Below are 26402 nucleotides of genomic sequence, written 5' to 3'. Positions count from 1 at the left end.
AAGTGGTATCTTGCTAAGGTTTTAATAAATGTTTCCCTACTAACCAATCACATTTCTTATTTATTTATTTGCATCTGTTTATCTCCTTTGATGAGGTATCAGATCAGATCATTAATATTGAATATCTTTTAGTGTGCCTATTAGCCATTTTGATATCATTTTTGGTGAAATAGCCATTCAAATATTTTGTGCTTTTTTTCAAAACTTGGGTTTGTCATCTTATTGATTTGGAAAAGTTCTTTATACATTCTAGATATAAGTTCTTTATCACATATACAATTTGCAAACATTTTATCTACATTTTTGGGGGGATTGTCTTTTAATTTTCTCAGTTGGTTTCTTTGAAGAACAAAACTTCAAATTTAATGAATTCCAACTTTTAATGTGCTTTTAATGTCATAGCTAAAAAAATTTTCACCTAGCCCAAGGTTATAAAGATGAAATTTTGTTTTGTTCCAATTTTATAGACTTAACTCTTGCCTTTAAGTATGTGATCTGTCTTGGTTAATTTCTGAGTATAGTGAGAAGTAAAGGTGTGTTTTTGTTGTCTTGCTTGTTTTTGCTTTTGCATGTGATTGACCAGTTGTTCTAGAATCATCCGTTGAATAAATTATCCATTGCCTGGCTGTTTGCCGTGATACCTGTCTTAGCTTTTTTGTTGCTGTGACTAAAGGATCTGACCAACACAATTGTAGAGGAGGGAAAGATTATTTGAGGACTCATGGTTTCAGAGGTCTTAGTCCCTGGAAGACCGGCTCCATTTCTGGGGGCTCAAGGTAAGGCAGAATATCATGGCAGAAGAATGTGGCAGAGGGAAGTAGCTTGCATCATCAGGAAGCAGAGAGAGAGAGAGAGAGACTCCACTCTCCAGATAAAAAAATATATATCCCATAGCCACGCCCCCAATGAACCACTCCTTCCAGCCACACCCCATCTTCCTCCAGTTACCACTCAGTTAATCCCATCAGGGATTAAGACACTGATTAGGTTAAGACTCTCACAACCCAGTCATTTCTTCTCTGAAACTTCTCGCATTGTCTCATGTGAGCTTTTGGGGGGCATCTCACATCCAAGCCATAACAATACTTTAGACCAAACTCTTTCAACCATAAATATAAGGTTTGACTGGGGATAAGGGATTGTTCTACATTCTCTAAGTCTGTTCTTGTATGTCTGTCCTTAAGCCAATTTCACTGATTTCTATAGCTTTAGAGAAAGTTTGAGGCCAGATATGAGTCCTCCAACTTTGCTCTTTTTCAAAATTAATTCAGCTATTTTGGATTCTTTGCACATATTTCAGAACCAGCTTGAAATTTCTACAAATTCTTATTGATATTTTGATAGAGACTGAATTTAATTCATAGATCATTTTGGGGAAACATGTCAACTTAGTTATATTGAGTGTTCCTATCCCTGAACAGATCTATTCATTTATTTAGATCTTTAATTTCCCTTAATTAATTTTTGTAGTTTTCATTGCATAGATCTAGTATGTCTTTAGATGTATTGATTCCAAAGTCTTTTACCATTTTGTACATTGCTATTAATAGTTTTCTTTTTTAACTCTAATAATATTATAATATAAAAATATACAGACAATATCATTATACAAATGATCTTCAACTTAGAGAGTTGGGGTTATTGAGTGATAACCCCATCCTAAGTTAAAAATAGCATAAGTCAAAGATCACAAATGGAAAATGAACTTAATACACCTAAACTACTGAACATCATAGCTTAGCCTCACCTACCTTATAGGTGCTCAAAATGCATTAGTTTACAACTGGGCAAGATCATCTTAACACAAAGCTTATTTTACAATGTAGTGTTGAGTGTTGAATATCTCCTGTACACATATCGATGGGCATTTTTTTATTTTTACAGACTGCATTTTGATTCATTGTACACAAATGGGGTGCATCATTTCGTTTCTATGGTTGCACACAATATAGATTCATATGAGTTGTTTTCTTGATTACATTTTGTGATTGTTCATTGCTGGTATATGGAAAAGTAATTGGTATTTGTATATTGGTCTCATACCTTCTGACTTTGCTAAACTCATTAGTTCTAGAAAATAATCTTTTTTGTAAATTTCTTAAAAATTTCTATTTACAAGATCATGTAGTCCATGGATAACAGTTTTACCGATTTCTTTCTCTGAGCACCACTAATTTACTCATTTGCATAGTCACTTTGGCCATAGTCTCCATGTTGGATCTAAACCATCCAAGCACATCTCTGTGCCTTGTTTCATACCACAGGAGAAAGCATTGTCTCCCATCAAATATGATATTAACTGTGGGTGTTTCATAACTGTTAAGGTTGAAGGTGTTCCATTATATTTCTAGTTTACTGGGCATCTTTTATGAAGACTGAATATTGGATTTTGTTAAATAGTTCATGTGATATTTTTCTTAATTCTGTTAATATGGTTTATTTTTTAGAATTATTTTCAGATGTTAAAATAACCTTGTATTCCTGGGCTAAACCCCACTTTTTTGTAGTTTATAATCCATATTTATGTGTTCTAGATTAATTTTGCTGCTTTGCTAGCCAAATTTTTGCTTCTCTGTTTCTAAAAACATATGCCTCTAGTTTTTTTTTTTTTCCTCCATGTGTTTCTCTAATTGCTGTCAGGTTAATAATGACCTCATCAAGTAAGATTAGATGAGTTTTTAATCCCATTCATTTTGTTGGAAAATGTCTGTGTAGGATTGGTATTATTTATCCATTAAATATTTTTACCAGTCAAGTCCATCTGTGTTTGGTTTTTCCTTTTTAGGAAAATTTTACTTACCAATTCAGCTTATTTGTTCTTTAGATCTAATAAATAGGTGAGTGGGTAGAGTTATAGTTGTTTGGATGGGGTTGGTAGATGAAGGGTCTGAACGCCAAATTAGGCTCTGTGTAAACTTTAATCAAACTCCCCATTTTTATCTTCTTCTTCACCTACATTTTGCATAGTACCTGGAGAGTCAATGAATCTGTGGATCGGGGCTTAAATTGACTTGCCCCTTACGCAATCCCCATCTGTAGACACATGGTATTCAGCTTTTGCTCCTTGAGTACCATCAGTGATTTTTCCTCTACCAATCTATACACTTTCTTTCATATGCCTTTGTCTCCTTACTTTTTGTCTCTGGTTATAATGTATTACTCTTACTCAGTAGAGTTTTGGACAGAAGAAGAACCTGCCTCCAATCTTCCAAGCTAAACTAGGAATTGAAAGATTAATTTTTCATGTACAATTGGCTTGGTTTTAGCTCTGAGGTCAGCATTTATTAACAAGCTTAAAGACTATGTGTAGAAACATTAGCTGTCTGACAAAGAAAACTAACTAAAAAGATTTAACATTATGTATTTGTCATGACCGATGACTGTATTGCTCATGGACTGATATGAGAATCAACACCTTATAAGGAGGTTACGTCAGTGGTTTTGCCATCACAAGGTGAGGCTATACAAACTCTTCATGGATGCTGAATTCGTGTTTCTACCCCCAGATAGATTTTTTGATTATTGGTTTTGCTTCTTTATTTTGGTACATTTTTGCTTTAGGTCTTTTCCAATCACCTACTTATATCCTTTTCACCTTTATTTTCTGGTATATTCAGATTTTCATTCGGATGAAATGGCAGTAGTCACAAACTACTCCCATTTTATTTAGCTAATAAGAAGTTTGGACCGCTTAGGTAAGTGACAATCTAATAAACCTCTGCGTATTAGAGGTACAGAGGTAGTGCAAAAGAAGGTAGTTCTTTAATATCCTGGGCTTTGTTTGAGAATGAATCATGGCAGCTTTATAGAGCTATGTGATGAATTTGATAACCTTATGTTTTATGGGGTGGGAGATAAAAGGAACTAGGTGTGTCACATTTCAGTGCAATATAATTCTATCTTTCCTTTATTCATTCCCCAGACTCTTGGTTTTTAGAATACATGTCCGAGACCATCTGTTAATTTTATTCACTTTGTATTGCACAGAGGAAGAAATTATATTGAAAAGTTACATGTAGAAAATATAAAATGATGGGAAATTTTCATGAATATGACTTTCATAAATTAGTATTCACATTAATAAAATATTTGTTACTTTTTGTGAAGCATTTTTAAATCAAACTTTCATGTACTTCTTCCTTCTATCCATCTGTTTATTTTCTTTTTTATTGCATTCTATTTAATTATGGTACTTTAAAACTTCTAATATTCAACTATTATATTTTATTTTGAGTTTGAAAATAAAGAAAAATCAGATTAAAGGCATATAAATTTTCTATATTTTCCTAATTTTGACTTAAAATTGTAAAAGAGTTTTAATATTATTATGATGGAAAAATTAGCTAACATGCAAATATTCTACCATTTCTCAGTGTTTTTACTGAAAAGTAAACAATATTTAGTTTTTATTTCTCAATTCAGACCAAATAGGGAACATTCTAAAATGAAAACTTAGATACTTTAAGAAAATAAATATGTCATTATATGTAGTTACTTTTTCAGAAATTTCAATTTGAGTTAAATTATCTTTAAATATTTTTCTCTTTTACTTTGGCTTTTAGGAAAGTATTATCTGTAGTTACTTGATAACGTAAAAAATGAAAGGAAGTTGCTTGTACCTACCCTTCTTTCATTTATTCCTTCTGTGAATACCATTTGGTAACTGTGCTACAAGGGAGTGAGTCTGTAGTAGGCAGCAAAACAGCCACATAGAGGAGTTGTTAATAGGAAATAAGTCAAAAAATAAATGAGTTAGTATTTACAACATCTGAAATGATATGAAGGAAACAAGAAGGTGAATCAGGACTTTTGGTTATAGTGGGTGAAATGTTATGGTGATAATTTGGCATTTAAGTTGAAATCTTAAGGAAGGCACCAGCCAGGCACAGTGCCAGAACAATATAATAACAAGGAAGGAAGCAGATTTGGATAAGGTTTTAATCTTGGGCTTGGAGTTTTTGAGACACAGTTCAGTGAATGAGGGTGAGAATATTGTGAGATGAAACTGGAGAGACCTGGATATTGATCAGGGGCCAGATCATTCACAGCCTGTGGTGGTAACCCACCAGCTCAGATTAAACTGCTGAGTGACATCATTCAATTAGTGCCCATCAGGGATCCTCTGATTTCTTGTGCAGAGAGAGAATTGGAAGAATCCATAGAGCAAGTGAATCAGGCCACAGCTGATGGGAGCTTTGCCATAGTTTAGAAGTAACATTATTGAGATTTGCTGATACAGTATATTTAGAAGTAAGGGAAAAGAAGATAGTAGGTGTCATTTCCAGGCTCTCGAATAATTGGTTATTAAGATTTAAGTAGATGGGAAAAACTAGATATAAATGGACTTAGGAAACTAATGAATGCTATTTTTAGATGTTAGGAATGAGATCTTAAAATGGCTTAAAATGGCTGGATATACACATTTCAGTCTTCAGATCATTTTTGTAGGGTCAGAACTAAATAGTTCCTCTATTTTACTATTCACAAATAGTAAATAGAACTATTTCTGAACCCTTAAAACTCAAATTTGGGATAATGAATAGGAAAAGTCAACATAGATTGCGGATAATAATAGACATCAAGGGGGAGGGAGTGACAGAAGGACATGCTCTTAGGGAGGAAAGAGCACCTATTTTTAATAGAATAATGACGCACAGTGGCCCATGGAATAGAGGTACAGTGGAGTGGTTCAAAGAAGACTTCAGATGGAAGTTTTTGGGACCTAGTTTCAGTGGAGTAGTGGGGACAGGGGCTGACAAGGGGCTGGGAAATGGAGACTAGTGTAAGTATTGACCATCCTTTCAAAAAAATTTAAGCTCTGAAGGAGAGCTGAAAAAAATGGCAGTAGTTTAATAAGGATATGGACTAACACAGTTTTCCTTCTGGTGGCCCGTATTTTCTTTTCATATGCTGGTATTTGTTTCTTAAATGTGTGAGAAGAGCAAGTCTGCATGCCAGCAGGAATACTGTAGTTGAATGAGAGAAGAGGAGGAGAGAATGTGGAAGAGAGGGTAATAATAGGAGGAGTCAAGTGTTGCCACAGCAAGAACAGACATGCTCCCAGCGCCTGTGCAGTTAATGGAGTTGGAGAGGTTGAGGAGAAGCATTGAATTATTTGTTCTGAAAGGAGGAAGAGCAATTGGGAGGTTGGGTATGTATAAGGGAGTTGTTATTTAATCCCCTGTTTTCTTAGTCAAGCTTGTGTGGGAGATCAAGTGGAGATGGTGTGGAATTAGGATGGGCATAAACTGGCAAGCAATACATGAACTGATGGTGAGCAGTGTTAAAAAAAATTCTGACACTTGTTAAAATGGCAAGGAAGAATTTATTCAGGACTACTATATTGTGTGTCAGAAGTATTGCTACAAGGGAAAGAGAGCAGGCTCAGCTCTGAATACAATAAGAGCAAGTGAGAATTTATAGTCAAGAAGCAGTTTGGATATGGATGAAAATTACTAAGAGGAGATATCAAGAGTAGGAAAACTCTTAATAGGCCCACTTAACTAGATTCTTGCTGAAGGCAGGTCAGCAGGATCATACATCTCCTGGGGACGGTGAGGAATTGTGGCAATTTGAGCAGATATCCAGGGTGGTCAAATATCAAGGATGGGAAGATTCTCTATAAATTGAATTAGAATTCATGCTGAAACTGATGTATTATGTTTTCATTACTATAACAAAAAGCCTGAGGTAGTTAGCATTTAAAGAAAAAAGGTTTATTTTGGGTCATAGTTTTAGAGGTTCCCAGTTTATGACCAAATAGCTCCATTGCTTTTGGGCCTGTGGTGAGGCAGCACATCATGGCAGAATCTCTTTGCAGAGCAAAACTACTTACCTCATCATGAATCAGGGAACAAAACAGCATGAAGAGGGATCAGGGTCCCAATCCCCTTTAAGGACACACTCCAAATGACCTCATGACCTCCTGCTAGACCTTCTCTTAAAGGCCCACTCCTTCCCAAGAGCACCACTAGGGACCAGACCTTTAACACATGGAACTTTAGGGAACATTCAGTATCCAAACTATAGCACCTGGATTCTTCATGGATGGACACAGAAGTCCAAAGAATAGGCCTAGTGAAGCAAAGGACTCAGGGGAGCCTACCTACAGTTTGTCCCAGAGAAGAGCTATTATCAGCATGAAACTAATTAAAATAAAGTTTTCTAAAGTTTTTATATACCCATTTTGAAATATCAAAAAATTATATGTTTTCAGAGCAATTGAAAGTAATGGCATGGCATTTATATGAAAATGACTTTGTTTGGTGTGTGTACCTCTGCTTCTTACCTGTATACAGCTGTTCTCTGTTGTATTAGTGAATAAATATGATTGGCTTGCTTTTCCACGGACCCTCCACCGACCCCCCCCCCAATCTCTCTCTCTTTTCAATGAAGTTAACTAGAGCCCTTGATTTTTTTTTTTTTTTTTGAGAATATTTTGTTTTTGAGGGAGGGGAAAAGTAAAGAACATTATGATGCATTCCATGTATCATAAAATGAAATCCAGTTTGGTTAAGTGTCCTTACCATACAGAAATGTTCCTGACAAACATTAGTAATAACATTGAATGTAACTACCTGAATTAGATTAACTAAGCTAGCTAATGCTGCAGTCCTACTTTAGGGTCCTAAAGCTAATTACATGCAGAAATAGAAGAGAGTCAAATGTTTAAAGTTTTTGAATCCTTTAAATGGATTGTTTCCTGTAGTGAAACTTTAAAGAAGAGTTCTACTTATTGATACACAGCATTGTAGAATGCAAATATTTAACTCTCTTACCTCCAGAAGTTATATTTTAAACTTGGAATAAAATTAGGCCTACAATTGCATTATCCATAAACTGAAATATAAATTTCAGGTTATGAAGACTGAGTGAATGTTTCATTAATATGAATGGACATACTTCTCAGAAGAAGTAGGTGAGGTATGCCTGTGTTTAAAAGGTGAACTGAGTCTTCAAACCAGTACTTATATATCTAAATTATGATTTGTTAGTACCAGGATATTTGCTTGTTACCAGAGTCCATCAGCAAGTTTTTAAATGTTGCATCCTTTAATAAGGAATATTTCTTCCTTAATGCTCCCCCTACCTACACTGTTATTTGCAGGGATATACCAGCTGGAAATATAAAAGGTAAATTGCATAGAGGAAGTCATTATGAACTTAAATGTCATTGCAAACTTAGATGTTATTGTTAGAAGTATTGTTAACTTAGAAGTAGCACAAAATCAAGAAATGCATTGTGGCACGGCGTTTTCATAAAGCAACCTTGACACTGAACAGAGGGTTGAATGAAGCTGTTCCCAAAGTAAGAAGGTAAGGATTTAGGAGAACCTGGCTTGAGGAGGGAGTGTCTCTGGTTTCCCAAAGTAGGTGCTTTACCCAAAGCTGCCTGAATGATACTGGTAGGGCGGGGTTAGGGCAAAACAAACAAAAACCTAAACCAGGCATGGTGGCACACTCTGTATTCCCAGTGCCTATCATCCCAGATTTGGGATTAAAGCAAGGGAGATTGCAAGTTCAAGACCAGCCTCAGCAACTTAGCAAGAATCTCAGCAACTTAGCAATATCCTATCTAAAAAGAAAACTAATTAAAAAAACTATAAATTAGAGAAAGGTAGATTAGAGAGAAGGGAGAGGGAGGAAGTGAAGAAGTACTGGGGACTGAATTAGAGCAAATTGTATTCCATGCCTTTGTGATTATGTCAAAGTGTATCCTAATGTTATATATAACTAAAAAGAATTTTTAAAAAATACACTTACCACAGGGGTAAACAAAGGTCTGGGGATGTAGTTCAGTGCTAAAGGGCCCCACTACCCCAAACAACAACAAAACCTAAAACAAAAGAAAAAACTTTCAAAATGCTTAATGATGAACTAAATACAGTGGCAATCTTCAATTTTTTCAGCTTGCTTATTTACTAAATATATAACTTCAACATACTCCAGCTGCCTGCCACTGCACATTACACACACACACACACACACACGCACACACACACCACACATGCAATACACCCCTTTCAGAACCAGAGTATAATTGTGGTCCAGAACCAGCATTATAGACTATAAGTCGATTAAGTAAATGAATTTATGGAGAAAATCATATGTAGAATTTATACTTTTGTTACTTCAAAAAAAAATTACTAAATGGATTTTAATTACAGAGAAATGTCATAGCTCAAGGATTAGTAGAAAGCAAAAAGGAACTTTTATGTTTTTAGGCAAAGTACTTCTGGTTAAATAATTCAACTTTGTTTTACTCAACACTGTTTCATAGCAACAAGTTCCCCTCCCTGCCACTTTAGTAACTAATTTGGAATCCTTTAGACATAGAAGCACATAAGCAGCAAGAAATTCATCTGTAATTAATTGCAACATACAAAACAGGTATGCCTTAATTTGCAAATTCCTTGGAAAGAATGAATTCAAGGAGCTGATAATTTTTGGGGTTTTTAAAATAAACATATAATGCCTAGTTTATAAACTCCAAGAAAGAAGAGGCTTTGTTTCCAAATAACATGGCTAGAACATTCCTTGGCACATGGCAGTCATTCAGTAAAAGTCATAAAATCATAATATTTCCCTTCTTCGGCATTTAATTAGAATATTTTATTAGAGGGAGGTGACTGCCTATTGTACTTCCTTCTGGTTTTTTTTGGTACCAGGGATTGAACTCAGGGGCACTTGCTCACTGAGCCACATCCCCAGCCCTATTTTATTTATAGACAGGGTCTCACTGAGTTTCTCAGTGCCTCGATTTTGCTGAGGCTGACTTTGAACTCACAATCCTTTCTCAGCCTCCCAAACCACCGGGATTACGCCACTACACCCGGTTGCCTTCTTTTGTGCTTTACAAATATCATTGTAAACATTTTAACAACAGCTCCTCAAGGCACATTTCATTATCTACATTTTATTAATGGGAAACTTAAGCTTGGGGTTATTGTTATCATCATCATCATCTACCCTTCTATAAAACCAGGGCTGGGATTGTGGCTCAGTGATAGAGTGCTTGCCTGGCATGTGTGAGGCACTGGGTTCGTTTTCCCAGCCCTACTTAGAAACAAATAAAGGTACATTGACAACTAAAAAAAAAAAAAAAAAAAAAAAAAAAAAATTAAAAAAACCCAAAAAACCAAAATGTATATGGACTTTATTCATTAGTTAATGAGATACCAAGAGCGACTTTAGAGGAATTAAGGAAGCAATTAGAGCTGTGCTTCAAGAACAGTGACATAGGATGCGTTGGAAATGAGAATAGACAAAATAGGTTTATCACCATAAAGTCCTACAAGGTAATTAAAGCATGAACTTCAGGGTTGGGTGGGCACCTAATCTCATTCACCATCACCCTTTATGTTAAGTTTTGTGACAGCTCTTATTTTGATCTTAACTACCATTGAAGGTACTCTCAGTAAACCCTTGAGAACTCCTGAGCAGGCTCTTGCTTTTTGGCTAAAATGCATTCATATTTATTGTATTTAAATGTATGGGACGGTATTTGTTGTTGTTTTTATTAAAAAAAAAAAAAAGTATGTTCATGACACTAAGCCCTCAGGACTATAGGGCGCTTAAAGAATGTCTCAATTCTGGGTCCAAGTGATTCTTTACCAAAATGCTACAGGTGCAGGGATGGTGGAAGCTGTTGAATTTTTGTATCAGTTTAGCACTTTGCACAGAGTGACCACATAGCATCTACTTTAGAAATCACTAAAATCAGGAACTCCAATTCCAGCTTCTGAAGCTTTCTTTTGATTGTGTCCATTTATTCTCTTGAGAAGTCATGCTGTTCTTCTGGCATATTTCCTCTGTTTGTCTTTTTCTTTCTATTCTTTCTGCTATATCCTCATAGATATAATGATCCCTGATTACCCAGGTCTCTAGATCACACAAAGAGGACTCTTTAGGGAAAAATAAGGAGCCCAATGATTTATTGAAATTACCTTAATGAACACATTATACCTGTTTGAGAAAAAACTCAAATGTTTGGCATATTACTTGTCTTCTGTATGAATTTTGCAACAAGTAGAAACAGATATTTCTAGCTTCTGTGTATAAAGGGACATAATTAAATAATAGAAGACAAATGAAATTTTTTTTCTTATAAAGAGAAACAGGAGAAAATATCATCTATATAAAATGATTTGATTTAATAAATTCAGCTCAACCATAACCACAAAGAAAAAAAGGAAAAGGAAAAGGAAAAACTAATAAAATAGAAATAAATGTGGAAAGAACTTTAAAAATAGACTTACCATAAATAAGCATTGGGCTATTCCTATACCTTATTTAATAGTAGCTCATTTAATTGTTACAGCTTTCCTCATATTTCAGGTGAAATGAAACTCAAAATTCACACACACATGGAAAAGCTAAAATTCAAATGCAGGTGTATCTAAGCCCAAAACACATCTCTTAGTATTATATTATCCATTATAATACTAATTATAATACTAATTATATTATCCATACTGGTTTATTCCTTCAAAACCTGATCTCTACTAGAAAACTCAGAATTCAGTCAGACATTCTGTTAGAAATGTATTTTGGAATATGCAGGATGTAATTTTAAGGAACATATATACATGATTGAGAAAATTGAAATTTCACAAGGAGTACAGATTTTAAAGAATTGAACTTGTTATTAATATTCTTTAATATAATTATTAAAGTTAAGTAAATGTCCCTTAATGTAAATTTTGTCCATGTATTTACTCTTACTTCTACTATTACTATATTAACAAACTATAGTGTAACTATTCTCCACCACCCATCATATATACAAGGTGCTAGGATTTTTATTTGACTTATATTATTTAGTGCCAACAAGTGTCTCAATTTTTTTTTGGGGGGGGTGGTTTGTTTTGGTTTGTTTTTCCCAGAAGCCATAACTGAGATTCGTCATAGAAGAGAAAAGAAATAAAATTGAAAAATTTTGTATATCAGTTCTTGTATATCAGTATTAAGATTTGAGGCACCACAGGTATAAAACAAATAATATATTAATATATTTAATATCAAGGTTAATTATAAAGCTATTGTAGTGTGGCACTGGCATAAGGGTAGACAAAAAGATAAATGAAAGAAATTTAAAAGTCCAGAAAGATTCAGCATGTGTTTCACAATAAAGGGACTAGTTCAATGCTGTGGCAAAAGGGTGGGATTTTCATCAAATGATGGTGAACCAGTTTGATATGATAAAAAGATCTTTACCTCTGCCTCACACTATACTAGGAAAATCAGTTCAAAGTTCATAGTAGGCCCAATATAAAAAGTAAAATTATAAAGCTCCTAGAAGATAACTTAGGATAATATTTACCTTGGTATAAATATCCCATTACCTTGGGATAGTTAAAGATTTTTAAAAGAATATACCAAAAGCATTAACCATAAAGTAAATATTCAAACATCATTAATATTAAGAACTTTTGGTCATCGAAACCCCAAAAACATGTACTGGAGAAAAGACAGCATCTTCAACAAATGGTGCTGGGAAAATTGGAAATCCACATGTAACAAAATGAAATTGGACCCCTATCTCTCACCCTGCACAAAACTCAAATCAAAGTTGATCAAGGACTTAGGCAATAGAACCTGTGCCTAATAGAAGAACAAGTAGGCCCAAATCTTCATCATAGGATTAGGATCTGACTTCCTTAACATAACTTCTAAAGCACAAGAAATAAAATCAAGAAACAATATATGGGATGAATTCAAACTGAAAAGCTTCTTCTCAGTAAAGGAAACAATCAATAATGTGAAGAGAGAGCCTACAGAATGGGAGAAAATCTTTACCACATCAGATAGAACACTAATCTCCAGGATAAAGAACTCAAAATACATAACACCAAAAAACCAAATAACCCAATCAATAAATTGTCTGAGGAACTGTACAGACACTTCACAGAAGGAATACAATCGATCATCAAATATATGAAAAAATGTTCAACATCACTAGCAATTAGAGAAATGCAAATCAAAACTACATTGAGATTTCATCTCACTCCAGTCAGAATGGCAATTTTCAAGAATACAAGCAACAATAAGTGTTGGCAAGAATGTGGGGAAAAAGGTACACTCAAACATTGCTGGTGGGACTACAAATCGGTGCAGTCACTCTGGAAAGCAGTATGGAGATTCCTCAGAAAACTTGGAGTGGGACCACCATTTAACCCAGCTATCCCACTCCTCAGCATATACCCAAAGGACTTAAAATCAGCATGCTACAGTGACATAGTCACATCAGTGTTTAATATTGCTCAATGCACAATAACTGAACTATGGAACCAACCTAGGTGCCCTTTGACAGATGAATGGATAAAGAAAATGTGGTATATATACACAATGGAATATTAATCAGCCATAAAGAGAAATGAGACTAATGGCATTTGCAGGTAAATGGATGGAATTAGAGAATATCATGCTAAGTGAAATAAACTAATCCCCCCAAACCAAAGGCTAAATGTTTTCTCTGATATGTGGGTGCTGATCTTTAATGTGGGGGGTGGAGAGCTAGGTAGGGAAGAATGGAAGAACTTTGGACTGAGCAGAGGGGAGTGAGGGGAGCAGGGGTGTGTGGGGATGGGAAGGATGGTGGAATGAGACAGACATCATTGCACTGTGTACATGTATGATTACTCAAATGGTGTGACTGCATCTGTACAGCCAGAGAAATGAGAAGTTGTGCTCCATTTGTGTACAATGAGTTGAAATGCATTCTGCTGTCATGTATAACTAATTGGAACAAATTAATAAAAAAAAAAACACTATTGAGTGAGTGAAGATATGAGTTAAACAGTAGAGGAAGGTGCTTTCAACATACATACCCATGTTTGACGAAAACGTAAATCTAGAATATATTAAGAACCCTTAACAAATCGATAACAGAATAACCAACAGAAATGAAAGAATGAAAAGCCTTTTGTTGGCACTTCTTAAAAGACACAAACCTAGTATCCAAATAACAGATGAAAAAGTGTTCAATATAGGTCATGCAGCAGCTATGTATTAAAACCACTACCATGATTATCACAATGTACCCATTGAAGTGAATGAAAATTAAAAATAGTAGCACATGCTGTAGGCAAAGATAGGGAGCAAGGGGATTCTTCTGTAACACTCAGCAGTATAAATTGGCACCATTACTTCGAAAAATGGTTTGGCTATATCTGTAAAGCTAAGAATATGTTTATTTCATGAGCCATCAATTCCATTTATAATAATTATACCCTAAAATGCATGATACTTTCACTAAAAGACACATGATGCATAGACTGGATCAAGTGCAGTAGTTCATATAATGGAAAACCAGAGAACAGTGAAACTAACTGCTTCAATAAGGATCCATTTCACAAATAAAAGGTTGAGAAAAGGAGCCTAAGACTAGATTACATATTGTAAGATTTCATTTATGTGACTTGGAAAAGAAGCTTAAAAAACAAAGACATACATTAGAAGAAATCATAAAATGTTGTTTTTTGTTTGTTTGTTTGTTGGTTGGTTGGTTTGGTTTGGCTGTTGTTTTGGTGGGGGTGGGCAGTTAGAAGAGACAGGAAATAAAGAAAGCTTCTAGGATATAGTCAGTATTCAATAACCTGACCTGGATCTGATTTCAAGAGTTCAATTTGTAAAAATTCATAAACTGGATACATATGATTTATTCATTTTTTAACTAATTTTCATTAATTAAATTTTAAAAGATCACATTATTGATATTACTTTCAGTACTAAATAGCCTTAGCTTCAATTAGCTTTTAAAATGTCAACGAAGAAAATAAATTTTACTAAAAATAAATATTTTAACTATCCATTACATGTTTTAATTTCAAAATAATTTTCTGAATATATATTTTTTAAAAGATGTAAAACTTGTTTTGAAATAATAAGCCATGGAATGAAAATAATTGAGAAACACATTGATTTTACTTAACTAGGAATATTACATGTGAAGTATCACATTCTCTTCTCATGAAACAATGAAACATTGTTGAGAAATGCCTATGTAAAAAACTGTTATCCTGACCAATATGTAAATCTCACTAAGAATGTTACAGTTACTAAGTTCAGCTGATAGTGATACTTTAGATTCATTCATACATTCATTCTAATGTCTGTAAGGAATTTTACAGAGTGAAATTGTTGCAAATTTTCAACCTTCTGGCCTGTTATTCAGAGGCTAATAAATGACATATGTAGTTAAATTATCCTGACAAAACTCACTCTTACTCAACTGCAGGGTTTCCCAACAGTAGCACCATTACACATTAGCCTGGATAGTTCCTTTTCTGTAGGAGACTGTCCTGTGTTACAGAATGTTTAACAGCATGCCTGGCCCCTGTTCAGTAGTGCCAGTAGCATCATCCTCACAGTTCTGAAAACAGAATATGTCCTTAGACATTACCAAACATCCCCACCCCTGGGGAGTGGGAATGGTTTGCAGGGGAGTCATCCCTGTGTGGAACAATTGCTTTTGTTAATTTTGGCCTCAACTTTTTAGTGCCATTTTTGCAATCATGTCTGAAAAAAGGTTAAAATATTGAACCTCACCATTCTAGAAAACATTAATGATGATAAAGACTCAGAAGTGCATTAAGAAGGAACTTGAAAGATTTTGATATGTCCCTAGTCAGAACTCTTTCTGTATTAATGGAACCTTTGCAAATTCTCAAAAGTAAAATATGAAGTGAATGTGTCCTGGCTTGCTGATACTGTCTGTTTATCCCTAAATAGCTCTAGCTCTGTTCACTGGGATGGATGTTCACTGAAGAGCCATATGACTTAGCTGACAATGCTCAATTCCTAGATGACTAATCATTTGAAAATGCAGAAAACAGATCTAAAGAAATCCTGCACCTGAACGTATGAAGTACTTAGTTTACAAAGGCATGAACATTTCAGCTATCCAAAAAACAACCTCTGTACCATGCTGTTATTTTCTAAGGATGTTATACTGGCAAGTAATTCCATCTCTGATTGCAAAAGGTACATTATACTTCTTTTCTTGCGGGGGGAGGGTGGCAGGCGTTGATCATTTGTGTACTATGAACATTAGCTGCTTTTTATTTTACTGAATTAATAATACCTTATTGCATTTCCTACAATAGTCTAGGAAAGTACATCTTTCTCCACATTTCCAAAAAACCTGTCTCCACATTCCTGTCTGTTATCACTCTTAATTTTTGCCAACCTAGAAAGTAGTAAATTTTTTTTCATTTTTTTGTTTCTAAATTATTAATTTTTACAATTGATTCTTTATACATACAAGTGAGATTCATGTGTGATTCATCCATGCACATGACATAATTGTTTGGTTAATTTCCTTCATTTTTTCCTCCCCTTTTCCATCTCTTCTCCCTCCCCCTCACTCCCCTTTCTCTACTCTACTGTTCTCCCATGCATTTTCACGAGAATCTCCCACCCCTTTTTAATGCCATATTGCTCTCTGGATTCCACATTTAAGAGAAAACTTTTGACCCTTGACTTTGTGAGTCTGGCTTATTTCACTCAGCATGCTCTTCCCCAGTTCCATACCTTTACCAGCAAATTACTTGATTCCATTTTGCTTTATGACCAAGTAAAACTTCATTCTGTATATATACCACATTTTCTTAATCCATTAGTCTATCGAGGGACACCTCGGGTGGTTCCACATCTTGGTTATTGTGAATTGGGCTGCTCTAAACAGTGGTATGAATGTATCACTATAGTATGTTGATTTTAGTTCTTCAACTCAAAGTGGATCAAACACCTAGGAATCAGCCCAGAAATGCTGCAACTGCTAGAAGACGACAAAGGGTCAACTCCCCATCATGCTGGTGCAGGCACTGACTTCCTTATTAAGACTCCTAAAGCTCAAGAAATAAAACCAAGCATCAGTAAGTGGGATGACTTCAAATTAAAAAGCATCTGCACAGCAAACAAAACAAAAGCATGAAGAGAGAGCCTACAGAATGGAAGAAAATCTACCAGCTACTCTTTTTTGCTTAACACACACACACAAATTCAATAAATGGGCAAATGAACCAAACACACATTTCACAAAGGAAGAAATGCAAATGGCCAACAAATACATAAAAAATGTTCAACATCGGGCTGGGGATATAGCTCAGTTGGTAGAGTGCTTGCCTTGCAAGCACAAGGCCTTGGGTTCAATCCCCAGCACCGCCAAAAAAAAAAAAAAAAAAAAAAAATGTTCAACATCCTTAGCAATCAGGGAAATGCAAATCCAAAACTACACTGAGATTTCATCTCATGCCAGTTAGAGTGGCAGCCATCAAGAATACAAGTAGCAATAAATGCTGGAAAGGTTGTGGGAGAAAGGTGTATTTATACATTGTTAATGGAGCTGCAAATAAGAACTACCACTATTGAAAGCAATATAGGGATTCCTCAAAAGACTAAGAATGGACCTACTATATGATCCAGCCATCTCACTCCTTGGTATTTTTCCAAAAGAACTAAAATCAGCATACATTATACTTCTATATCAAATTTCTATTTGAATCATTGCAAAAACTCTATGAAGGAAATACCATTATCCCCATTTCACAGAATAAATTAGGTTTGAAGAGATGAAATCTAATGCTACCCAGTTAAATATGATCTTATCCATGATAGAAATCTGGGTCTCTTGGTACTAAAACTTGTTTTTCTTCCACATAAATATAATACAGTAATTAATTATCATCAAGTTCAAAAGAATTAATGAATTACTTAGTCTTCAAGACTTTTTTTATTCAATCTATGATAGCCTCTGCTTTTGCCAGTATTATAAATTAAATAATATATCAAAGGCATGCTCTATGCAAATATAAGATATATATATACATATACATATATATATATATGAGAAAGGGTGACATGAGATCTAATCCCATGCCCTGCAGTAAGTATGCTTAGAGATGATTACTGTGAACATTTTGTTATGATTATAAAGTTATATTTAAAATTAAAATGCAGAAGTACATGAAGAAGACCATAATTTCCTTTGTCCTAGAATTCAAAGAAGAGAACTTTTGCTGAACAGCTTTTACTTTCAAGACAATGTACACACATGCATGTAATCTATCTGTATTATAAATTTTGTTTTGGGAAAAGATTATACAAAGCTCATATTATGGGTCTCATCTGTGTTCGTGTGTGTGATTTATAAGTTGTGTTTCCTACTTTTTCAAAGAAGGTATTGTGAACCACTTTTCATGGCTAAACTATACAACTGTTATTAACATTTTATAGTGTTAGATCAATTTCTCTGCTAAATTATATTTTTCCATAAATTATTTAATCACTTTTTATTGTTTTTGTGTTTTAATAATCATTATTATATATACAACCTCACAATGAATTTGTACATATATCTGAAATAATTGCATCACTTCTCGTGGATAGGAAATTTAATTCCAAAATGAGTTTTCTATCTAAAAGGGGCATATTTAAAGTCTTCTTAAGTTGCAATACAGTATTTTTCTTGAATAACTATACTAACTTATACTCCCACCAGAATTGAAAAGAATTATAGTTTCCTTCACTTTTGCTGTTAACCAATATATGTTAAAACTATTTTTTCTTCATGGTTATTCTGTTCAAGTTCTTTGCTCATTTTTCTATTAAAATACCAGTTAATTTTCACATTTCCATGTTTTTGCAATATATTAAGAACTTAAGTCCTTTCCATCTGTTATATATGTATAGCAAAGTTTTCTCATTTCCTTGTCTTTGATTTTGTCTACAATGTTTTCCACCATACATATATTTTACATTTTTTATAACCATCTTTAACAAGACCTCTTTTGAGCCCAAGAATATAGATAGCTAATGTCTATCTTCTACTTATTTTGTTTCATTTGTAAAGTTATAATAGTCTCTCTTGTGAATTTTATGCTTACATTTTTCTCCTGTTGATCGAGGGAGCTTAATATTTTCTCTTATAGATATAAATATTGTAGTGGTGTTTTCCATTTCTAAATTTTTAAGTATGAGAGTAATTTCTGTCTCAAAACTTCTAGAAATACTCAACTGAAAATCCCTTCATCCCCATTCCATTTCTTGATGTTCCATGTGATCTTTCTCTGAGTTGTGTACAGCAACTCCTCTTGGTGGAGGGAGCACTCAGCCCTACTCTGGAAATTGGTGTGATCATCTTAAGTCACAGCCTGACTTTAATCTTAACTGAGTAGTAAGGGCAAGAACTCCAGTGACCATCCTCTCAAACACAGTACCTGTTTACTCCTTGTGTTTGGGGGGGGGGGGGCTGTTAAATAAGCAGAGGCTAACAAAACCCAGCCATGATATTTTAACAGCAGGTTGCAGTGACCACAGGTATAGCTGCCCGCCCCTTGGTTTTATTGAGGTATGATTGACAAATAAAAATTGTTTGCCTTAAGTTTAAGGTTTAAGGTGTGATTTGTACCTTAAAAATGTATGCCTTAAGTATAAGGGGTACAATATGATGTTAATATATGTACATATATTATAAAGTGATCACCACAGCTAGTCAACAAGTTCATCACCTCACATGGTGTGTTATTTTTATAAACTTGTACTTTTTAAATCTTTCTCTGAAATAGTCATCCTTTTCGATTCTGAAACGCTTTTGGTTCTTGAGTTTTGTGTAATATGTAAAATTTTCCTCCAGCAAGTATTCCATAATTTAATTGAGAAAGTGATAAGATATTGTCACTTTAATTGAAACTAAGTTCTCCTCTCCATTATTTTAAGTAGGATTCTATCTTGTAGAATTATATGGTGTATTAAGAGCCCTCCTACATATTAGAGAAAGTAATGGATTAATGTCAGCACTTTTATAATACAGACCTAAAAGAAATTAAATGACATTCTCAAATCACACAGTAAATGGTAGAGAAAGTAGAAACCCAATATTGATAGCCAACTTTGTTCTCCAATAGGAGGGAATACTTTTCATAATCTGTTGCCACATTTTAGAAGACTTTGTAATTATGTAAGAAAATGTAATACAAAATTCACCTGTATCAGGATAATTTGAATTTTTAAAATGTGCTGTGACTTTCAATTAAATAATATTTCAGTTTTAAGAAAAATACATTAATTTTGTGCTTCAAAAATTAGAAATGAAGAACTATAACTTGTTGAAATCAATTTAGAGTCTTGATCTCCACCCAATAATCCATTGGGAGGTGAAAGTAGTTAACTGCAATTTTAACAATTCGGCAGTGGATTCCTGTGTATGCTAAAAAAAACGATAGACTGATCATGGCAATATAAAATAAATGATTGCTGTTGAATTTTACTTCAAAGACAGATGAAGCAAAAAAAAAAAAGTTCCACTTTTCCTAATTTTAAAGCATAATTTAGAATTTTTTAGATATGGTAACTAATTAAATGTAATGAATTTTCTACCTAATTGGATATACTTATAATAAATAACAATTTATAAGCAGATTTAGTCTTCTTTGAACTATCTTACATCTTTTTCATAGTAAAATTAATCTTGCTTATCAAAGTTTTTGAAATATTGGAAGGTTTTACCAAAATACAAGTTTTATTATGACACAACTGTTGAAATCTTATTTTCATGTCATTATTTATTCTTAGACAGCTTCCATGAAAGTAAGATCCCTAATTTTTAGCATCCTGCTTAATTATATTTTATCAGTACTTATAATTATAAAGGAAAAAATGGATTTCAGTATAATTTTATTTATGTATGTGGTCAGTACAAACGTGAATAAATTTTCAAGCTTATAAATTTGTCAATTATGTAAATGAATTATAAATAAAACAAATAAGCCACTTTGAAAATCATTATTAAAATCACATATCAAAATTCTTTTCTTTAAAACAAAATATTTATTGATAATTGCAATTCAGACTAATTAAAATATGGATATAATTTTACCAAGAAATTAGTTGAGGAGTCATTAACAATATTTTTATTAGCAAATATACATTACATTAAGTCTAAAGGTTTTTTTTTAATATATCTGTTTCCATATCCTGAGTCTGATAAGTAATTGATCTTGCATTTTTCCTTGACAGGCATATGCAGGCAAAGACCTGGAGGAGCAGTTGCGGTCCGTGTCCAGTGTAGATGAGCTCATGACTGTACTCTACCCAGAATACTGGAAAATGTACAAGTGTCAGTTAAGGAAAGGAGGCTGGCAGCACAGTAAAGAACAACCCAACCCCAACACAAGGACCGAAGAGACACTAAAATTTGCTGCAGCACATTATAATGCAGAGATTCTGAAAAGTAAGTGTAAGAAAGAAAATGTATGTTGAGCCTCATATGTCAAATTATTTAAGACTTCCAGCATCGTCCTTTAATTTCAGCATTTGTACATGATGGCATGAATGTCAAGAAAATTAGAAAATAAAAAAGTACTTTAAAAATTCACCATTCTTTAATTTCACTTTGAGTGTTAAGAATATTTCTTGAAATTGAAAGCTAGAAAGGCACATGTGAATCGACACATTTGTTTTTAATTGGGGTCATATGCCATTGTCAAATTTTAAAAACATACAGATATATTTTACACACTAGGCCAGTTTAATCATTTAAGCATCATGTAGCTTACAAAATAACTCTACCTAAATTTTCTTTCCAAATTGAATTTAGAAATGCTTTATTTCTCTGCAAACAAACCCCAATCACCTTTTTAAATGCTACTTCTTGTCTCACCACCTTGTAGATGACTAACTCAGCGCTGGACTTTGTGAGGCTGATGGGATATCTAGCATACACTTCACAAAACATTGTAATGTTGCCTAAAAGGGCATGATATCAATTGATGGGCTAATTTAAAAAAAAAAAATGACTCCCTTTAGTTGTTAGATACTACTTGAAAGGTTTGATATTGCAAAGTATTTTGAGAGCAAAAGTAAACAAAAATGGCTTCATAACCAATAGTCTATGTCCTTTTTTTCTTTTCAAAAATTTTATTTTAGGGAAAATATGAGTGAAATAAGTTAGAACACTTGGGAAGTATATCATTTGTAATACAGTAAGAGTCAAAAGCATTATAGGAAGCCACAAAAAAAAAAAAAAAAATTCCAAGAGAAAGCATGAAAGGGATAGGAACTTTGATTTCCCTGGAAAAACAAAAACAAAATGTTTGTTTAGATACAAAGACTGATGGGTGGAAATTAGGCTTGCATTTCACATAGCTACTGCTATGATTTTACCCCAAATTGTCAAATAACCTGCCCGAAAATGATTTTTGAGTTGAATCCAAGACCATAGCCAGCCAATTTCACATTTACATTTCAGTTTAAAAAGAAAATAAAATCATGTTGTTTACATCTGATTCAAGACCACAAAAAGCAGTACATAACACAGCAAATGACTCTATTTCTGCAATCTTATGAGCATCCATATATTAAATTCCTGTTCTTTTAAATAAGGAAAATCAAACATAAGTGCTGTGGGATAGTGATGTAGTGTATTTTAAATTAAAAGTGTAGTCCTAACTTAGCTCGCTACATGGCTATAGAAATAAGTTTTTTTAAAGAAAATATTCATCGCTGATGTTAGCTATATCATATTCCCATTTACAGGGCAATTGTGGACACTGGCAGATACTTCCGTAAATTTATTTATTATACTTAAAGCATTAAATCTGAAATCAAATGTGAGTAGCTTCCAACTGCTGTGGGCTTTTTCCCCCTTGGTGGCTTCTGTATAACTTACAGACTTCCCTGTGACTCGACAGGTATTGATAATGAGTGGAGAAAGACTCAATGCATGCCACGTGAGGTGTGTATAGATGTGGGGAAGGAGTTTGGAGCAGCAACAAACACCTTCTTTAAACCTCCATGTGTGTCCGCCTACAGATGTGGGGGCTGCTGCAACAGTGAGGGGCTACAGTGCATGAACACCAGCACAGGCTACCTCAGCAAGACGGTAGGTATTTCCTATTTCAGCTCCAAGAGTCCTCTCAGGGAGAGCTTTTGACTCTGGGAACGTGGGATTCTGGTCCTGTGGAAGTAGTTTTGTTCAAGTCAGAGTTTCTAAGCTTTAATATTTTGTGTTTTGGGATGATACAGTATCATGAAGAAAGTAATTGATGCTGTATGAACTTGGTTCATATAGTGGAATCAAAACCTAGTGAAGAAAATGATAATAGCAATGTATATGCACGGGTGTACAATATATGTATATGTGTGTACATGATATGTGTGTGTGGATATATGTACAATATATGTATATATGTGTACAATGTATGTATATGTGTGTGCGCATGTGCATACAATGTATGGATATATGTGTATGTGCATGTGTTGATCTTCAAGAATAACCATTTTCATTTGGAAACAAAATTCTTTTAAATCATTATAGTTTCTGGTTGTATATAACACAAATTGCATATTCAAAATGTATAATTATATCCATGTGTTCTGTGAAACAGTGGCATAGTGTTGAAATAAGCCATCACATAAAACGAATTTATTGTGTTCCTTTCAAAAACAAAGGAGATAGTTCTGATGCTAAATCTCAAATATTTTGAATAACCCATAAAGTTCATCCAATAAGATGTTAACATGTTGGTTGAAGTCATGTGTGCACTGACTTCCTGCACAGAGGCAGTACTGTGGGCTGGCCTGATGCAGGCATCTTCCAGAAAGACAAAACTGGAATTGCTTTAAAGACTTTTCCATACTTACGATAAATGAACCAGCATCAAGTAATCTGACTACATTCAAAACTATGTTTTGATTATTAAAATGAAAAATGGAACTTTTAAAAAATGTGATGTTAAATTTGATTTGTATGATGTGAAATGACAGCAAATTAACATTTGAATTTCATGTACACCTTAGCTGATCTACATGGCCAGTTAAACCTACTCTAATTTTAATATAATGTTAATGGAAATGAAAGTTAAGTTACTACCTCAGTTCCTTTGACTGCATTTTTCCATGTAGTTGCAGTTAGTCTTTAAGACAAACTTATTGGTGTATGCAAAGGCACTGGGACAGAGAAAACATAGTGGTTCCCAAGAATTGAAGAAAGCTCAGAGTCCTGGAAGTATAAAAAGTGAGGTCAAGGGCTAGGTACATTAGATGATTCTGAAGAGGAAGGAACAGGCCAGCTATTCAGGGCTGGGATAGATGTTTTGTAGAGACTGACTACTCAGATTTGTTACAATATCATGCTGGGGTCAGCTTTGAGGACAGATTTGGAGGAGGGGAAACGGAGGTAAGGAGAATAGAGAGGATGCTATTTCATCAGTTGGAAGAAGCATCAGAGGCATCTTAGAGTTCTGTTAGTGTGGTGTTGGATATCCAAGATGCTAGGTGTGGAAATTAACATTTTTCCCAGGACACCTCTCATCCAATTCTGCACACTCACCTTATATGTCTTCATCTACTCATTTTGCTCTTCATGTTGGAGATTCCCAAATCTTATCTTTAGTATGCTGCTCTCCAGCTAACTATATTACCTGCTCAAATTTGTGATTTGGCTTTTGCCTAAATAGTTCAATGATAATCTGTCTCACACTGGAGTTACATCCAAGTCCTCTTTCCTCAAACAAGCAAACAAGCAAATGAACCTCATTTTTTCCAGCAGTCTCTGTCTGAAAATGACAACATCATTCATCCATTTAGTTAAACCAAGTTGACCTTCTCTAAAAAAGTCTTCCAAACTTCTCTAGGATGCATCCGGCGTCTTCATTCTGCTGATCTTACTGTGATGTAGGCCACGTTTATCCCTCATCTAGACCTGGACCAGCCTAATAACTGGTCCCCTACTTTCATTCTTATTCCTATCCAATCTGTTGGCCACATTTTAGTCACGAATTTTTTTCTAAAACTTTCCATACCATTGCTTACTTGGAACTGAGCTAGCACATAGCCAGTGTACCGATTACCTGATGTTTGCTACTTGGATTGCTCAGGCAGTCTGTTCCGATGGGTGCAAACACACTAGGGTGTGTTAAACATTTTGAATGTTTCTGTAAGACAAAATTTCTTCACATGATTTATTGGGTGGTTCATGATCTAGCTGCTCCCTAAATTTCAGTCTCATTTGTTAACTGCTCTTCTCTTTGAAAGCTACTTTTTGTCAGTACCCAAATTCTTAGTTCTTAGATTGTATCAGTACCGCTCGCCTTTCTTACAAAGCTGTGCTCTGTGGAGATGACCCCCAGATCTTCATTATCCAATTAATTTCTCCTCATCCTTAGACCAAGACATAAACGTCATCTCCATGATATTGTTCATGCTCACATGGTATCTTTTATTTCGCACATTTTAGCATTATTACATCATCTGTCTGTCAGATGGCTTTATTCCCGAGACTCTAAAGTCCATGAAAGGAAACTCTGTGTTTGGTTATTAATGTGAGGAACAGTGCAATAGTGGGGCACATAGTGGAGATTTGGAATTGTATAGAACAAAGGCTTGAGTGAGTGGAAAGTAATTCAACCTCAAAAGTAGAGTATTGAATATGCTGATTTTGAGAATCCAAATGCGATTTAGGTGTAGAGCCCAGAAGAATGTTGATCATATAACTATAGAATTTAGCTAAGTGAATGGGTCTCTCAGTTTTAATTTAGGAGAAAGCATCATATGGAGAAAGGTTATTTGAAGCCCTATGTGCCTGTTAATAGAGACTACATTTATCAGAAGAGCAAAAACTAATGCCAAGGGGAAGACAATATTCATGAGTCAATGTCCCATCCATTTCTTCCTTTGGCTTTTGTAATATCATGCTTTCTGCTCAATCAACTCAGATGTTTTTGTTTATAGTAGAAGAATAATTATAATTTGAATTTGAGTAAGCAAGTAGAGTTGCACACTGTGTTTTACAGTAGGTGCACAGTAATGTATATATCCTGCCCTAATGGAGTTCGCAAATCATCCAAGAAAATAAACATTAATAAAGTAATTAAAAGTAGTCTAAGTGTTGTAAAAGAGAGATAAAAGGGTTTATGGAACTGCATTCAAAGAGATTTATAAAGCAAGGTAGGAAATTCTCAAAGGCAATGTTCATTCATGTTTCCATTTTTACTCATTCGGCAACTCATAAAAGTTCATGCTTAAGTGACACCTTTTCTTAAGTTCATTCAAATTATTATATTGTCAATATAGTATAAATGGAAGGATGTGGAGATTTCTTTCAAATTCAAAAGGAAGTTTCTTACTATTGAATTTTCAGAAGTAAAAACAAAAACGTTTGTGTGTTGTTTGAAGTTCCATACATATTTTTAACCAACAATGTCACCGATGTGGAATCAAATAAATTGTAAGGACAACATACTTTAAAGTAGTGATAAACTCAAATTTTTGTTTTTTTATAGAAGCTTCATAGAAATGCTTTTTATGAGGCTCAATGAAGGGCAGGTTATCATACTGTGTGAGGAAGCCAGCCATTATTTGAAAAGTAAAACCATATGCACTAAGCATTCCTGAGTGAAGTA

At 34.2% G+C, this 26402-nt stretch overlaps 1 protein-coding gene across 1 annotated transcript in view; it reads left to right on the top strand.

The window, feature by feature from the left end:
• Positions 1-26402, top strand: part of VEGFC (vascular endothelial growth factor C) — a 116929-nt gene that overhangs the window by 63004 nt on the left and 27523 nt on the right. Inside the window, exons 2-3 of the mRNA XM_079141036.1 lie at positions 21019-21232; positions 22692-22882. Coding sequence (XP_078997162.1) covers positions 21019-21232; positions 22692-22882 — 405 coding nt within the window. The remainder of the gene's footprint in view (positions 1-21018; positions 21233-22691; positions 22883-26402) is intronic.

This window comes from Sciurus vulgaris, assembly GCF_902686455.1.
Source record: "Sciurus vulgaris genome assembly, chromosome: 5".
NCBI classification, from domain to species: domain Eukaryota; kingdom Metazoa; phylum Chordata; class Mammalia; order Rodentia; family Sciuridae; genus Sciurus; species Sciurus vulgaris.
The sequence above is the reverse complement of the archived record's forward strand: the minus strand, read 5'-3'. Positions and strand labels throughout refer to the sequence as shown.